This window comes from Sorex araneus, chromosome 8 (genome assembly GCF_027595985.1).
Source record: "Sorex araneus isolate mSorAra2 chromosome 8, mSorAra2.pri, whole genome shotgun sequence".
In the NCBI taxonomy this organism is placed as follows: Eukaryota; Metazoa; Chordata; class Mammalia; order Eulipotyphla; family Soricidae; genus Sorex; species Sorex araneus.
Genome location: NC_073309.1, coordinates 22,682,832 through 22,699,131, shown reverse-complemented (window position 1 = coordinate 22,699,131; position 16,300 = coordinate 22,682,832). Strand labels below are relative to the sequence as shown.

At 57.9% G+C, this 16,300-nt stretch overlaps 1 protein-coding gene across 1 annotated transcript; it reads left to right on the top strand.

Annotated features, from left to right (window-relative positions):
- Positions 1 to 4,771: 4,771 nt before the first annotated feature.
- ADGRG5 (adhesion G protein-coupled receptor G5) lies at positions 4,772 to 14,380 on the top strand. Its single transcript, XM_004600942.2, has 11 exons — positions 4,772 to 4,835; positions 4,980 to 5,076; positions 5,700 to 5,835; positions 6,501 to 6,617; positions 7,337 to 7,453; positions 8,665 to 8,817; positions 9,901 to 10,016; positions 10,213 to 10,481; positions 11,372 to 11,489; positions 12,400 to 12,677; positions 14,274 to 14,380. The coding sequence occupies exons 1-11, from the start codon at positions 4,772 to 4,774 to the stop codon at positions 14,378 to 14,380; spliced, it is 1,572 nt and encodes a 523-aa protein (XP_004600999.2).
- The last annotated feature ends 1,920 nt before the right edge of the window (positions 14,381 to 16,300 follow it).

Below are 16,300 nucleotides of genomic sequence, written 5' to 3'. Positions count from 1 at the left end.
TGTGGTTGTAGAAGGGTTTATAATAGACATATTTAACTTGCCATAATTGGCCTTTGAATGCAATTATCCTTGCATCTCACTGCTTAAAGTATAGTGTAAGACACTCAGGGGTGACCCTTACTTCCCCGCCTGCCCCCGATGGTTTATTTATATGTTCTGGGCTGCCCAAGCAGTGATTAGCAGGACCCTACCAGCTATGGTGTTGCTGCCTGGGCCCTGCTGTGTTGGGGATCCCTGGGACACCCCTGCAGTGCTGGGGACCTCCAGCTGCCCCCAGAGGTGCTTAGAGCATCCTGGGGTGCCCAGGCCCAGTGCACGCTGGGCATGCGCCCTAACCACTGCACTACCTCCTGGCCTTTGTGGTATTTTTGTCATGCATTTCCACTTCTACATCAATCATACTCTCAGTATCTGGTCTCTTTTTATTCTGGCTTTTTGGGTCACATCCGATGATGCTCAGGGGTTACTCTTCCCTCTGCACTCAGGAATTACTCCTGGTGATGCTTGGGGGATCCTATGGGGTGCCGGGGTCGACCGTGTGCAAGGCAAACACCCTACCCGCTGTACTATCGCTTTGGCTCAGTCTCCGGTCATTTGTATGTTAGATAGATAATAAAGGGAAGAACACCTAATTAATTGATTGGTCCCAGTGCCGGAGGTGGAGGGTCTCCCGCACGTCAGACTAGTACTCCACACAGAGTCACCTCCTTGAGCCCCAAGGCAATTTCTTCACTTATTTGCTAATTCATTAATAAGCTTCTGCTTAAAGACAGGACATGAAAAGTGCTCTATATCACTAATCATCAGGGAGATGCAGATCAAAGCAACCATGAGATACCACCTCACACCACAGAGACAGGTACACATCCAAAAGGACAAAAGCAACCGCTGTTGGAGAGGATGTGGGGAGAAAGGGACCCTTCTACACTGCTGGTGGGAATGCCAACTGGTCCAGCCCCTTTGGAAAATAATATGGACGCTTCTCAAAAAGTTAGAAATTGAGCTCCCATTTGACCCAGAAATACCACTGCTGGAAATATATCCCAGAGAAGCAAAAAAGTATAGTCGAAATGACATCTGCACTTATATATTCATTGCAGCACTGTTTACAATAGCCAGAATCTGGAAAAAACCCGAGTGCCCGAGAACAGATGACTGGTTGAAGAAACTTTGGTACATCTATACAGTGGAATACTATGCAGCTGTTAGAAAGGATGGAGTCATGAACTTTGCATATAAGTGGATCAACATGGAAAGTATCATGCTAAGTGAAATGAGTCAGAAAGAGAGAGACAGACATAGAAAGATTGCACTCATCTGTGGAATATAAAATAACAGAGTAGGAGACTAACACCCAAGAATAGTAGACATAAGTACCAGGAGGTTGGCTCCATGTCTTACAAGATGGCCTCATATGCTGGGGGAAAGGCAGCTCAGAGAGAGAAGGAAACACTGAATAAAATGTGGTTGGAGACCACTCGCGGGAGGGGAGATACGTGCCAAAAGTAGACTAGAGACTGAACATGATGGTCACTCAATACCCCTGTCGCAAACCACAACACCCAATTGGAGAGAGAGAACAAAAGGGAATGCTCTGCCACAGAGGCGGGGTGGGGTGGGGGGGATGGGATAGGAGGGTGGGAGGGATACTGGGTTCATTGGTGTGGAGAATGGGCACTGGTGGAGGGATGGGCTCTCGAACATTGTATGACGGAAACACGAGCACGAAAATGTGTAAATCTGTAACTGTACCCTCACGGTGACTCACTAATTAAAAAATAAATAAATTTTGGGGGCTGGAGCGATAGCACAGCGGGGAGGGCGTTTGCCTTGCATGCGGCCGACACCGGTTCGATTCCCAGCATCCCATATGGCCCCCTGAGCACCGCCAGGGGGTGATTCCTGAGTGCAGAGCCAGGAGTGACCCCTGTGCATTGCCGGGTGTGACCCAAAATGCAAAAAAAATTTTTTTTTAAAAAGGGGGCAAAAAAAAAAAAAAGACAGGAAATCCAGCGGCTGGGGTGCTGCGGGGCGGAAGGCCTTGGGCGGGGCCTCAGGCGAGAGTCTGGCAGCAGCCTTGCCGCCCTGGGTGCTCCGCTCTGGAGCTCGGACGGGCTTCTCCAGGCACCCCGAGACCCCCCGAGAGCCCTGGCTGGGGGGCCTCTCAGGAGCCTGCCCCGCCCCGGTCCTCGCTGGGGTGAGTTGAGTGGGTAGGCCCTCTGTGTTCGGGGGCTCCCGGGGGCCCCAAACCACTCTCAGGTGATCCACTGAGGCTTCAGCTGTGTCCTCACCTGCTTTTGAGACAGGGTCTCTTTCTCCCGGGTCCCTTCAGTCCTCCCTTGACCATCCCGGCATCAGGAGTCCGTGTCCTTGGCTGGCCGGGACTTGTGTTCGCTCCTGAATGGGAAATGTAGATTTTGCACATTTGCTTTTTCCGTTTCGTGATGGGCCCCGTGTTCTCTGGCGCTGCCTACACTGCATTTCGGTTTCTATCGGGACTGTGTCTCTGCATAATGATAATTGTTAGTTTGGTTTCTGGGCCACACCTGGCCGTGCTCAAGGCTTACTCCTGGTTCTGTGCTCGGAGGTCACTTGTGGTGGTGCTTGGGGGGCCTCTGAGATGAGGGGGATAAAATCATTATCACTGCTGCAGCTATATGCAGGCAGAAGTGCTGTGGCCACAGTACTCTCCCCCCAGCTCCTCGGCTGCAGGCATTTCATTCCACATCAAGTTAATTTGTGTAACAATATTTTATTTCCTTCCTTTACAACTTGTTTTCTTTCTGAAATTAATAACCTTTTCTTGTTTTTCATTTGCAAGTTTTCTTTCTCTCTCTTTCTTTCCTTCTTTCTTTCTTTCTTTCTTTCTTTCTTTCTTTCTTTCTTTCTTTCTTTCTTTCTTTCTTTCTTTCTTTCTTTCTTTCTTTCTTTCTTTCTTTCTTTCTCTCTCTCTCTCTTCTTTCTTCTTTCTTTCTCTTTCTTTCTCTCTCTCTTTCTTTCTTTTTTTTTTTTTTGTTTTTGGGTCACACCCAGGGATGCACAGGGGTTACTCCTGGCTCTTCACTCAGGAATTACCCCTGGCGGTGCTCAGGGGACCATATGGGATGTTGGGATTAGAACCCGGGTCGACCGCGTGCAAGGCAAACGCCCTACCCGCCGCTGTGCTATCGCTCCAGCCCCCCTCTCTCTCTTTCTTTCTTTCTCTCTTTTTTCTTTCTCTCTTTTTTCTTTCTCTCTTTCCTTTTCTCTTCTTTCTTTCTTTCTTTCTTTCTTTCTTTCTTTCTTTCTTTCTTTCTTTCTTTCTTTCTTTCTTTCTTTCTTTCTTTCTTCCTTCCTTCCTTCCTCCCTCCCTCCCTCCCTCTCTCCCTCCTCCCTCCCTTTCTTTCTTTCTTTCTTTCTTTCTTTCTTTCTTTCTTTCTTTCTTTCTTTCTTTCTTTCTTTCTTTCTTTCTTTCTTTCTTTCTTTCTTTCTTTCTTTCTTTCTTTCTTTCTTTCTTTCTTTCTTCCTTCCTGTGGGGAGGGAGAGTTCTATATCTGGCTATGACCAGGGCTGACCCCTGACTCTGCACTCAGGAATTATTCCTGGCATTGCTCAGGGAACCATATGGGATGCCAGAGATCGAACCCAGGTCAGCCTTGTACAAGGCAAAAACCTTACCTGCTGTTTGGTTCTATTGTTCCAGCCCATCATTTGCAAGATTTCTGGAATCATTTCTCTGGTCTAGAGCAATAGTACATCAGGTAAGATGTTTTCTTTGTACATAGTCTACCTGGGCTTGATCTGTGGTACCACGTACCCTGAGCACAGACCCAGGAGTGAGTGCTGAGCACTGCCGGTGGCAGGAAATGAACTGGGATTGGCTGTGTGCAAGGCAACTGCCTTATCTCCTGTCTTATCTCTCCAGCCCTACATTTTGTTTTTGGGCCACACCTGGCAGTGCTCAGAGGACTGTGAGCTGCCAGGGATAGAACCCAGCTCTCCTGCATGTGCTCCAGCCACAGAATCCTCGGGCCTGTGAACACGCTCTGTGGAAGCAGCATTCTTAGTTCATTTTTAATTTATCTCTAGTCATGTTTAATTTCTTAGTATTTTTTGCCTTTTTGGGCCACTTCCAGTAGTGCTCAGGACTCACTCCTGGCTCTGCACTCAGGAATCACTCCTGGTGGTGCTCAGGGGACCCTATGGGATGCCAGGGACTGAACCCGGGTTGGCCACATGTAAGGCAAACACCCTCCCCACTCTACTAGCACTCTGGGTCCTCTTAGTTCATTTTAAAAACCAAGGAAAATGAGGGCAGAGAGGGACAAACCCTTGCCGAAAGTCTTGGTTGAGGTCAGGGGCCTGGGGATGTCTTGCCCCACAGAGACGCCCTCTTTGAGATCTGTGAGATGTAGGGGTGAGGGTGGGGGAGAGACCTGTGTGAGACGTGACCCCTGACCACCACAGTGCAGTGACCCCTGTCCACCATGGTGCAGTGACCCTGTCCACCATGGTGCAGTGACCCTGACCCTTGCCCACCATGGTGCAGTGACCCTGTCCATCATGGTGCAGTGACCCCAGCCTACCACGGTGCAGTGACCCTGTCCATCATCGTGCAGTGACCCTTGCTCACCATGGTGCAGTGACCCTGCCCACAACAGTGCAGTGACCTGTGCCCACCATGGTGCAGTGACCCAGTCCATCACGGTGCAGTGACCCTGTCCACCACAGTGCAGTGACCTTGCCCACCCCGTGTGGCTGTGCTTCCCCAGGCGGTGCACGCGGGTCCAGCATGGGTCTCTGCCACATCCTCTTGCTATTCCTGTGCCTTGGATCTGCCCAGAGTGGGGCTCGGGGTAAGTGGCTCTGTGGAACGGAGCGAGTGGGGGCCGTTGCCCGCTGGGGTGGGAAGAGCGCTCAGGGGCACCACAGGGTAGACGGGCCCTGGGGCTGGGAGAGGGGCCCCTCCCAGATAGAGGTTGAGGCCTGATCTTCCCCAGGGACAAGCCAAGACCCCCAGGAGCTGATGAACACCATGGAAATCATGGCCAGCAGCAAGACCAAGGGGCGGAAGCTGCCGATACAGTCTGTTGTTAAGTGAGTCTGGGGGTCCCTGCTAGCCCGCCCGGAGCCAGCCCCCCCGCCCCCCACCTCGCCTCCAGCTCACACCCTGTGTCAGGCGTCAGGTCCAGTGTAGGATCACCCCTTCCCGCATCCAACACAGGCGGAGTTCTTCCCGTGGGACCTCACGTGGTGCTGGGGATTCCCCAAGAGTGGACTGTCCACAGTGGGACTCTTAACCATGGAGGCAGGATTCTAGGGGCCAAATTGTGGTGCTCTGGACCTTTCATCCGGGCAAAGACACTAAGACCCTGAGACTCAGGCTGGACTCTCCAGGGGTCTGGGCCTCAGAGGCTGAGCAGCTCCGGGTGAGAGGCCAATGCTGAGCAGGCTAGGAAAGCACAGAGATTGCGGGACATCTCACCTAGTCAGCGGTGAGCAGCCAAGGAGGGCTTCCTGGAGGAGGTGGCAGCAAAGGTACCAGAGCTAATTGGGAGAAGGGAATATGGGGGAAGGTGAGAGCTATCTGGGACTCCATAGACCAAAGACCAGAGGTGGGAGTGACAGGGTGTAGTGGAGGGAGGCCCTGCTGTCTCAGACCATCTTGCGCCCCCTCACCCCTGCCGCCTCTGGACTCGGACCCTCTCTCTCCTCCTCAGGGTCATCCGAGGCCTGGAGAAGAGCCTTTTGAACATCAGCCTCCAGGGCTCCACCCGCACCTTCAGGACAAACAGGATCCAGAGTGCGGCCCTGGACCTGTTCTGCACCAACTTTACCGGCCTCTCTCTTCCCACGGTCAGCGGGAGCAGGCCGGTGGGCAGGAGGGGCAGAGAGGCCTCACCCTAGGAACCCTCTGGGGCGTCAGGAGTGGGTGTCCAGGTTCCAGGACTCCCCCACAAGCCCCAGGCCCTGCCCTATGGGGACTGAGTTGCCACCTCTAACAGTGGGTGAGAGATGGGGGATCTCTGAGAGCCCCCGAGGGTACATTTATTATTTAAAAAATTCATTATTATTATTTTGCTTTTTGAGTCATGCCCAGCAAAGCACAGGGGTCACTCCTGGCTCTACACTCAGGAATTATTCCTGGCAGTGCTCAGGGGACCATATGGGATGCTGGGAATCGAACCCAGGGTCGGGCACAGTCAAGGCAAATGCCCTCCCCGCTGTGCTATCGCTCCAGCCCTGCCGAGGGTCCCTTGAGCAGGAGAAGGAGCTGGTCCCTGAGGGGCTGGAAATGGGGAATGCTCCACCCTCGGGCCCCTTTTGGGTGGGGCTGGTGACCCCTGTCAAGGCAGGGCGGGAGCTTGGGCTCGGGAAACACAGAAGTTGTGCAGGATCCAGGAGGAGCGGGGTAACACGCAGGTGGGGGTGAGGGTCACGAGTGTAGGGGCCCTGGGGTGAGGGAGGGGGGACAGTGGTGGCCCAGCCTGTCTGTAACCCCCCCACATACACCCGCACAGGACCAGCCCAGTCACGCCATGGGCTTCCCAGCCGAGCTGACCCGGGGTGCCTGCCGGGCCCGTCCCCGGACGCTGCGTCTCATCTGTGTCTATTTCTTCATGTCCGACTTCTTCCAGGTCAGAGACTTGCGGGGGCGGGGGGGGGGGCATGCCACGGCCGGGGGTCAGGGGAGCCTGCAGCTTGTTTGCTGACTTGAGCACAGCCCGAGCTGGTGGGCGTCCCTTTCGGGGCATTGCTGAGCGGACTGGTGGGCGGGGGTCTTGGAGGAAACCCACTCCGGGCCTGCTGACGGCTCTCCAGCGCTCTAGAACATTCCACCCGGACTCAAGCGTCAGCCTGAGGCGGGTTACGACCCTATAGGACTTCACAGGGTGGGAGCGGGGGTGTGCTCAGGGCGTCCCAAGTCAGGGTTCTCACGGAGAAGGTGCTGGCTTTGCCGATGAGCGGGGGGGGGGGGGGTGTGGGGTGGGCCTCGGGGTGGGGCAGAGATGGAGGCGAGGAAGTGAGCCCCATGGGGAGGGGGGAGGCAGTGACAGCTTTGGGAGGGGATAGTGGATCCACAGGCTGGGGCGGAGACTGGAGAGAGAGCACAGGGGTTAAGGCAGTTCCGTGCGCCTGGCCGAGTGGGGTTCCAGCCCTCGCACCACCTCTGGTCCCCCCCACACGGCCAGGAGGGAGCCCTGAGCAGAGTCAGGGGCGGCCCCTCCAAAACCCAACAAGCAAAGGCTGGGGCGGACGGCCTGATGCTGTCCTTATCCAAGCACGGGGGGCTGCCGGGGGCGTCCCGGGCCCTCACTCAGGATCTCCTTGCGTCTTCTTCTGCCCACCCTTCCAGACTGCCAGCAACACATCTCTGCTCAATAACTATGTTCTGGGGGCCCAGCTGGGCCACGAACATGTGAGTGGCCTCAGGGAGCCGGTGGACATCCGATTCAGCCATAACCAAAGCCTGGTACTCTTGGGGAGCCCCCCCACCTGCATCACCCCCTCTCCCACCCCCCTACCCACCCCACACTGATGTGACCAGACCTAGGCCTGGGGAACCATCTTAGAGACACACTCTGGAGTCTGTCCCGCGTAGAGAACTCCCGTGAAAGAGACAGGGAAAGACACTTCACTCGGACTGAAACTCATCACAAGCCAGAGGGCTTGGAACGAACCCGGGAGGGTCTGGAATGTCTCCCGGGTGATTCTAGCTTCCCCCGGGGCTGGACCCAGGGCGCCGAAGGCGCCTTCAGGACTTGTTCTCGAGCAGGTCAGCAGTGGCCCCTCTGGCCTCCGGCCGAACGAGCTGCGTTTTATCCCAGCAGCCTCCTTCTCACCAGGGCAGGGGAGGAGAAGCTAACGGTCCAACAGTCCTGGGTACCCATCCCGCCCCCGGAGGGTGGGCTGTGCTGATTGGACAGGCTCAGGTCATGTGGCCTAATTTCTGGCGCTGCCATTGGTGGAGGGGGTGGAGGGGCGGGTCCTCGAAGGAAGAAGGGCTGTTACGGGCACAGCAAGCCCGATGCCTGAAATGCGTCTGGCCTTGACATCCCCGAAAAACCTCAGTGCCTCTGTGCTCCTAGTCCACCTCACCCAGGCCCCTCTGCCCTCTGAGTTCTCCCTCCTCATTGCCTCCTCCCCGTGGAGACGGGCCTGGACCAGTGCTGTTCGCCCTGGGACCGAGAGGAGCCTGGACGGCGGGGACTCCTCGCTTGTTTCTATCCCCTTGCTTCCCTTTGCACCGATGCTGGGGTACCAGGGGAGGGAGGCTTGCGCACCCGGGGTTGTGGTGCTCAACTTGCATGTGTGCTCATGTGCCCATTGCAGTCAGTGGGCATGTGTAGTGTTCCCACGTGTCACCCCCGACGGCTGGTTATAGAGCGCCTACCAGAGAGACCAGAGATGGGCACTCAGTGGCCTCATCACCTTTGGATTATCCACGATTCTTGTGAGGGACCGAGGAACACCTGGCCTCATTTTGCAGAGGAATAAACTGAGGCTCAGAGAAGCTCCAAGACTGCCTTCATTCACCCTCAGAGTCCTGGGGAATGTTGACGAAGGGCTAGTTAGTCGAGTCTGTTAGACCTCCCTGCATTTAGACACTGCCTCCTCCACCCGCCTCCCCGCTCCCCTGCACCCCTTGGGTTACATACACCCAACTCTAGTATCTCCCCTCAGGAAGGCTACACAGCCACCTGTGTGTTCTGGAAGGAGAAAGACAACCCGCAGTCCTGGGGGGAGTGGAGCCCCGAGGGCTGTGTCACCGAGCTCCCCTCCCCCGTCCAAGTGCGCTGTCGCTGCTACCACCTCAGCTACTTTGCTGTTCTCATGGTAAGTGTGTGTCCAGCTGGGGTGTGTGTGTGTGTGTGTGTGAGGGGGGACAGTCGTGCCCCGGGCAAAGGGTGATGCAAGGGACAGAACATCCAACTCAAATGGGCTTGAGAAAAGAAAGAAACGGGCCAGAGAGAGAGAGAGAGAGAGAGAGAGAGAGAGAGAGAGAGAGAGAGAGAGAGAGAGAGAGAGAGAGAGAGGGAGGGAGAGAGAGAGCAAGAGAGAAAGTGAGAGAGAGAGAGAGAGTGCGCACAGAGGTTAGGTGCTTGTCTTGTGTTCAGCCTACCTGGCTTTGCTGTCCAGTACTGCCAGGAGTGACCCCTGGGCATCCCGAGGTGTGGCCCCCACACTCTCCACCACGGTCAGGAGCCCGTCCTTAGTTTGGTCCAAGAGCTCTGTAGCACCCAGACTGTCTTACCGTTGTGTCCTTTGGGTGGGGAGCCCTCCAGAGCCCTCGGGGCAGGACTTCCGGCAGTACTCGGCCAGCTGGGCTGAAGGGTCCCCTGCTGGGACCTGATAGAGCAGCGTCACCTGGGCCCAGCGGTGCTAGGGACCCCCAGGGACGCACCTGGCAATGTGGGGAGGGGTCGTGGAGTGTGTGGGACCCAAGTCACGTCCTTGCAGGTGCGAATCACGTTTCCTTGACCCCGGAGCTACCTCCTGGCCCTCAGACTTGTATTTGCTTCGTGCTGGTGGTGGTGGGGGGTCTCCCCATGGGGGCGTAGCAACCCCTCGGAGCTCTGGACTCCTATCTGAATGAGCTCCCCTTACCCAAGGCTGCCAGAGACCCGCGTGGAGTCTCACTGGCGTCATGCGTGACTCAGGCCCGCCCCTTGGCCAGTCACTGGGCAGGAGGAGGGCGGGCTCTGACCGGCCAGACTGGGTGCTCCTGGCCACAGGCAGGGGAGACTGCTGGGGGCAACCTGTGCAGGGGGGAGGGAGGGCGCACAGCGGAGGGGAGGTGGGAGTTGGGGGGAGTGGCACTGTCACATGGCCAGGACGGATGCTAGGGTGGCAGGGCAGTTGCCAGGAGGGGGCCTGGAGGCGCGTTTCCGAGCCCCCATGCCCCCCTTCCTCCTGTAGCAGCTCGCCCCGGCCCCCGTGGAAGTGCTCGAGCCCCTCGTCTACATCAGCATCGTGGGCTGCAGCATCTCCATCGTGTCTTCGCTGGCCACGGCGCTGCTGCATTTCCGTACCAGGTTCCCCGCGTCTTTCCCAGAGTGGGGGAGGCCTTGGCAGAGGGTGGTGGCCGGGAGGCAGGACCCCCGCCTTGCTGGTGGCTGTCGACACTGTGTGTGTGTGTGTGTGCGCGCGTGTGTGCGTGTGTGAGCTCAGGGGGTGGCACTGCCCGGGGCCGTGTGCCCAGACCACGAAGGGCCACGCTCGCGCCCGCAGGAAGCAGGGCGAGTCCCTGGCGAGCATCCACATGAACCTGCACGGCTCCGTGCTGCTCCTGAACGTCTCCTTCCTGCTGAGCCCGGTGCTGGCTAGGCCCCAGGGGTCCGACGCTGGGTGCAGGGTCCTGGGCGCCGTCCTGCACTGCGCCCTGCTCAGCTGCTTCTCCTGGATGGCCATCGAAGGCTTCAACCTCTGCATCCTCCTGGGGCGCGTCTACAACAGCTACTTCCGCCACTACGTGCTCAAGCTCTGCGTGGTGGGCTGGGGTGAGTGCTGCTCCCCGGCCCTCCGCGTCTGGGCACCCACCACCCCCACCGGTCCTCTGCGCTCCTCACCCGTATGACCGCTGGCCGCCGTCCCTGCTGACGACGCTCGGCACTGCTCCCTGCGTCACTGGCTTCAGCCCGGCCGTCTCCATCATCTCCTCCAGCACTCCCAGCTCCGTCACCACCCTCCCCTCCTCCTGCAGACCCCTCATCCCCACCTCGCCAACTGTATCACCGCTGTGTCTTTCTCCAACACTCTCCCCACCCCACCTCCACTACCACCCTCTCCTCCACCCCGCCTATCTCCTACATCTCACTCTACCTTCACTGCCATCCCCTCTGCCACGTCTGCCCCCTGCACACACCTCCACTCGCACCTGCACCCCGCCACCACGCCTCACTCCACTTCCTCCTTCCCCTCCATCACCTCCACGTCTAGCTCCTATGAGTCACCCCCTTTCACCTCCATCACCTCTACACCACCATCGCCTCCACCATGCACTTCCCCCGCACATCACTCCATCACCCTTTTATCACTGCCACTTCCCCCCTGCCGTGTCCCCTCGCACACTGCCGTGTTGGTCTCTCTGCCACCATGCTAGCCCCTCTAGCATATCTTCTTCCCTGTCCCCCAACCCTTTGCTTCATTGGCTCCCAGAGAGAGAGGGAGAGGGAGAGGGAGAGGGGAGGGGAAAGGGGAAGGGAGAGGGGAAGAGAGAGGGGAGGGGACAGGGGGAGGGGGAGGGGGAGAGGAGGAGGGGGAGAGGGAGTGGTACCCACTGCCTTGGTCACCACCAGCCCACTGGGACCCTCCTGCCTCACCCTTCCCTGGGGTGGGGGCATGGCAGCTTGGGGCTGACTCAGATCCCCTCCATCCCGCCCGCCCCCAGGGCTCCCCGCCTTCCTGGTTCTGCTGGTTCTGAGCATTAGTGACTCCGCGTACGGGTGCTACACGGTGCCCTTCTCCGACAGCCAGGGCAGCGGCTCCACCCTCCGGAATGCGTCCATGTGAGTGTGTCTGGCTGTCCTGGCTCGGGACAGGGTGTGTGTGTGTGGGGGGGGGGGGAACTGTGCTTCCAGGGGCTGAGCTACACCCCTGTGGGCCTCGGGTCTCCTGGCTCCACCACTCTCCCCTCTGTGTCCTCGTCAACTTTTGATTTTTTTTTTTTTGCCTCTCTGATAGCAGCACCTGACAGGTGGGTGGTGACGAATTATGAAACACAGCACTGACTTTAAAGCCCCTTGAACCCAGAAACCCGCCAGTCCCCTGGCTTGAAGGTGGCTAAGTCACACGGCCCAGCTGTCCCCTGGCGGGCATGCCCACCCGCAGCCCCTTGGGTGGAGTCTATGGCTGCTGTGGCAGGGTTGCCCCCAGCAGCCCAGGGTGACAGTTGCAGGATAGGTTCTGGGTCTACGATGTCAAGTCTGGCTCATGTGTTGTTCTCCAGAGCCTCAGTTTGCTCATCTCTAGGATGGGCCCATGCTGTGTCAGCCTTGTTGAGTCTCTCCGAGGACCAAGTGGGCTGATGCACGAAAGCGCACAGTGCACGGTCTGGGGAACTGGGGGTGGCGCCTGTCTGGAAGGGACTTGGAGAACTGTCAGGGAGGTGTCGAGGTGGGCTCAGACCACCTGTTCTCTGCAGCTCCCTCGTAGGCTCGGTGGGGTGTCTGCTCCTCAATCCACTCACGGGGGCGCCCCCTGCAGGCAGTGATGTGCAGATGCCCAGTGGAGAGCAGAAGGGGCCGACTCAGGAACCCCGACTCCCTGTGAGCTGGACAGTGGCCGCTGGCAGGCGGTGCAGGGCAGAGGGCGCCTCTGTGGCTGGCAGGGAGGGTGCGGGGCGGTGCGGCCAGGGTCTGGGCTGGGGGGCTGTGAGTCCCTGTGGGAGTCACGGGGCTGCCCCGCCGCTGTCCGCAGGTGCTGGGTGCGCAGTGCTGAGGTGCGCGCGGTCCTGGTCACGGGCTATGGGTGCGTCACGTGCCTCTTCAACCTGGTGGTGCTGGGCTGGGCGCTGAGGGTCCTGCGCAGGCTGCGGGCCCGGGAGCAGGAGCTGGGTGCGCGGGCCAGGCGGGACGTGGTCACTGTGCTGGGCCTCACCGTGCTGCTGGGCACCACCTGGATCCTGGGCTTCTTCTCCTTCGGCGTCTTTCTGGTGCCACAGCTCTTCCTCTTCACCATCATCAACTCGCTCTACGGTAAGCCTGGGGGGTGGTGCAGGGAGTGGGGGTCAGTGTGTTTGTGTGTGTGTGTGTGAGAGAGAGAGAGACAGAGACAGACAGAGAGACAAAGACAGAGAGAATATGTGTGTGTGAGAAAATGTGTGAGAGAGAATGTGCATGAGAGAATGTATGAGAGAGAATGTGTGTGTGTGTGAGAACGTGCGTGAGAGAGAATGTGTGTGTGAGAGAATGTGCGTGAGAGAGAATGTACGTGAGAGAGAATGTACGTGAGAGAGAATGTGCGTGAGAGAATGTGTGTGAGAGAATGTATGAGAGAGAATGTGTGTGTGAGAGAATGTGTGTGAGAGAGAATGTGTGTGAGAGAGAATGTGCGTGAGAGAGAATGATCTGTGTGTGAGAGAATGTGCGAGAGAGAATGTGTGTGTGTGAGAACGTGCGTGAGAGAGAATGTGTGTGAGAGAGAATGTGCGTGAGAGAGAATGTGTGTGAGAGAGAATGTGCGTGAGAGAGAATGATCTGTGTGTGAGAGAATGTGCGAGAGAGAATGTGTGTGTGAAAGAATGTGTGTGAGAGAGAATGATGTGTGTGTGAGAGAATGTGCGAGAGAGAATGTGTGTGTGAGAACGTGCGTGAGAGAGAATGTGTGTGTGAGAGAATGTGCGTGAGAGAGAATGTACGTGAGAGAGAATGTGCGTAAGAGAATGTGTGTGAGAGAATGTATGAGAGAGAATGTGTGCGTGAGAGAATGTATGAGAATGTGCGTGAGAGAGAATGTGCGTGAGAATGTGCGTGAGAGAGAATGTGCGTGTGAGAGAATGTGCGTGAGAGAGAATGATGTGTGTGTGAGAGAATGTGCGAGAGAGAATGTGTGTGTGAGAGAATGTGTGTGAGAGAGAATGTGCGAGAGAGAGAATGTGTGTTGAGAGAGAGAGACATCAGGGAGGTCTCAGGGTGAGCTCAGATCACCAGCTCTCTGCAGCTACCTCCTCAGCTCTGTAGGGTTTCCTGCAAGAGAAAGTGTGTGAATGTGTGTGTGTGTGTGTGTTGGGGCTGGAGCGATAGTACAGTGGGTATGTCTTGCATGTGGCCTACCTGGGTTCGATCCCCAGCATCCCATATGGTCCCCTGAGCACTGCCAGGAGTGATTCCTGAGTGCAGAGCCAGGAATAACCCCCAAGCATTGTCAGGTGTGGCCCCCCCAGAACAAAACAAACAAAAATAATGTGTGTGTGAGAGAGAGAATGTGTGAAAGAGAACGTGTTTCTGAGAATGTGGATGTGTGAGTGCAGGTATGTGTACAGAGAGAGAGAGAGAGAGAGAGAGAGAGAGAGAGAGAGAGAGAGAGAGAGAGAGAGAGAGAGAGAGAGAGAGAGAGAGAGAGAGAATGTACTAAGCCTCAGGGTCCATGGGCAATTGGAGACTCAAATCCAGCCTACAGGCTGCCCAACTGGTCTGGGGTGGTGTTGCCTTGGAATTTGCACTCTGGGGGTTCACTAGGCGCTCACCCCAACCTCCCAGCTCTGCCCCGTGAGGGGCCCAGGGGCCCCCTCCTGCTCTCCCCTCCTCACCGTAGGCGGCCCCGCTGTCCAGCTGACTGGCCTGTCCCCACAGGTTTCTTCCTCTTCCTGTGGTTCTACTGCCGGAGGTACCACTCGGAGGCCAAGGCCAAGGCCGAGATGGAGATGGAGACGGCCAGCACCTCCCGGATCATTCAGTAGCCCGAACCTCGCGGCCACAGCCACTGCCTCATGCCAGCTTCCGCCCCAGGAGGTGTCATCCGGCTGCTGACGCTAGAAGCCCCCTCCTACCCCCGTGCCCCGCAGGGGACCTGGCTTCCTCTGCGGCTTCCCCAGGCCGAGGGGGTCTCGGCTTTCTGCTCTGGGACAGACGCGACCCCACCGCGGGGTGGAGGGGGTGCAGCACACCCTCCTCAGTGCCGGGCCCAGATGGCCTGGAGTCAGGAGCGCGTCTGTGGGTCTCGCCACCCTGCCGCGGCCTGTCACTGCTCAAGGCTGTTGGCTTCCAGGGCCGGGACGGCAGTGCTGGATGCTCGGTTCCGCTAAGCACAGTGCTCCCGAGGACCTGGGGAATGAGGACGTAGAGGGTCGACAGAGAGGGGGGATTCCCGCCCACCCAGCCTCACCCTGTCCCCTCCGCCTGCCGTCTGGGGGTGGGTCTCAGACACAGCTCCCCGGGCCCCTGGGGAGGGTCAGACCCTTCTCATTCCGGGCGACCCTCGTCCCAGGACTCTATTCAGATCCCTCCAGCCATGCCTGAGCCCCTTTGTGCCTTTCTCTCGCTGGGGTTTTGGGTCACGGCTGCTCACCTACCCGGGGCCTACGTTGGTGCTGGGTTTGGGGGGGGTCACTTCCCTGGCGGGGCTCGAGGGGGCCACTCAGCGCAGGCATCAAACCCTGTAAAGCAAGGTGCCCCAGCCCTTTGCGCCATGCCCCCAGCTCGAGGCCCCTTGGGAGAAGGGAGGGGTGGGTTCTAAATCCCAAGCCTCCGCGACCCTGGACGGACAGTCACGTGCCCTTTGGTCTCAAACCCAGCGAAGCGCTCGGCGCCTTCTCCAGGTGGCCCAGCAGGGGGCGCGGTCGGCCCGTGCGCAGAGCGGGAACGGGGCAATCCAGGTCCGAGTTCGGACCCGCTGCGTCCCGGGCTGCATCTGCGGGGGTGGAGGGGGTGGGGACAGGGTGGGGGAGGGGCTGGCTTCTCTCCTTTCAAACGCCTGCTCGACTCAGGCAGCGCAGGGCCACGACGCGGGCTAACTGACTTGGACTGCGGAGCCTCGCGGGGCTGTGGACCCCCGAGCAGGGCACAGCGCCGGAATCGGAACCAGATGGTCCCAGCGGAAGCCTCTGTTCAGTTGCCTGATGCAAACAGCCCTTGGTCAGTGCCCAGCAGCGTGGACTCCGGGGCCAGCTTGCTGATTGCAGATGCCTCCCGCCAGCTGTCTCCCCATACAGTGTCTCCGTGACTCAGTTTCCCACCTGGATAAAGGGAGCGACAGAAGCTTGTCTAATTTTTTCCCTTAGAGTTCTGGGACCACACCTGACTGTGCTCCGGGGGCGGTTCCCGGCGCTGTGGTCAGGAGTGGCCGTGGGTGCTGCCTGGGGAACCCCGTGCAGTATTGGGCACGGAGCTAGGCAGAAGCAATGTGGGAAATGTTTTACCTCCTGTGCTGTCTCTAGCCGGAATCACCTGTGCGCTTTGTGCTTTCTGGGGCCACACGTGGCAGTGCTCAGGGCTTACTCCTGGTTCTGTGTTCAGGGGTCACTCCTGGTGATACTCAGGGAACCACATGTGATGCTGGGGATCAAACCGGGGTTGACACAGGCCAAGGCAGCAACTCAACCCCCCAGACTGTCTCTCTGACCCCTGGAAGCGCTGATCTGGAAGATGGAATAAAACGATCCTTATCTGAGCCGTGACGTCTCTTAGCCGCCGAGCACCTGACCTGCGTGTCTGACGCCCTGGGTTTGGCCAGTAGCTTCGCAACAAGCAGAGTCAGCCATAGGAAGAAGTCTAGCCTAGAGTTGGTGCTCAAGTGAGTGGTCACTGGCGGTGGCGTTGGGAGTCTTGCTATTACTCGGCGTCCACTGTCCGTGAGTCTCGGAGGCCAGCTGGTCTGATGG

Excerpts from the sequence above, each read along its gene's own strand:
- ADGRG5 (XM_004600942.2), top strand. The coding sequence starts at position 4,772 with ATGGGTCTCTGCCACATCCTCTTGCTATTCCTGTGCCTTGGATCTGCC. Across the intron at positions 4,836-4,979 it reads TGCCCAGAGTGGGGCTCGGG|GGACAAGCCAAGACCCCCAG; the intron begins GTAAGTGGCTCT and ends GATCTTCCCCAG. Across the intron at positions 6,618-7,336 it reads TCATGTCCGACTTCTTCCAG|ACTGCCAGCAACACATCTCT; the intron begins GTCAGAGACTTG and ends CCACCCTTCCAG.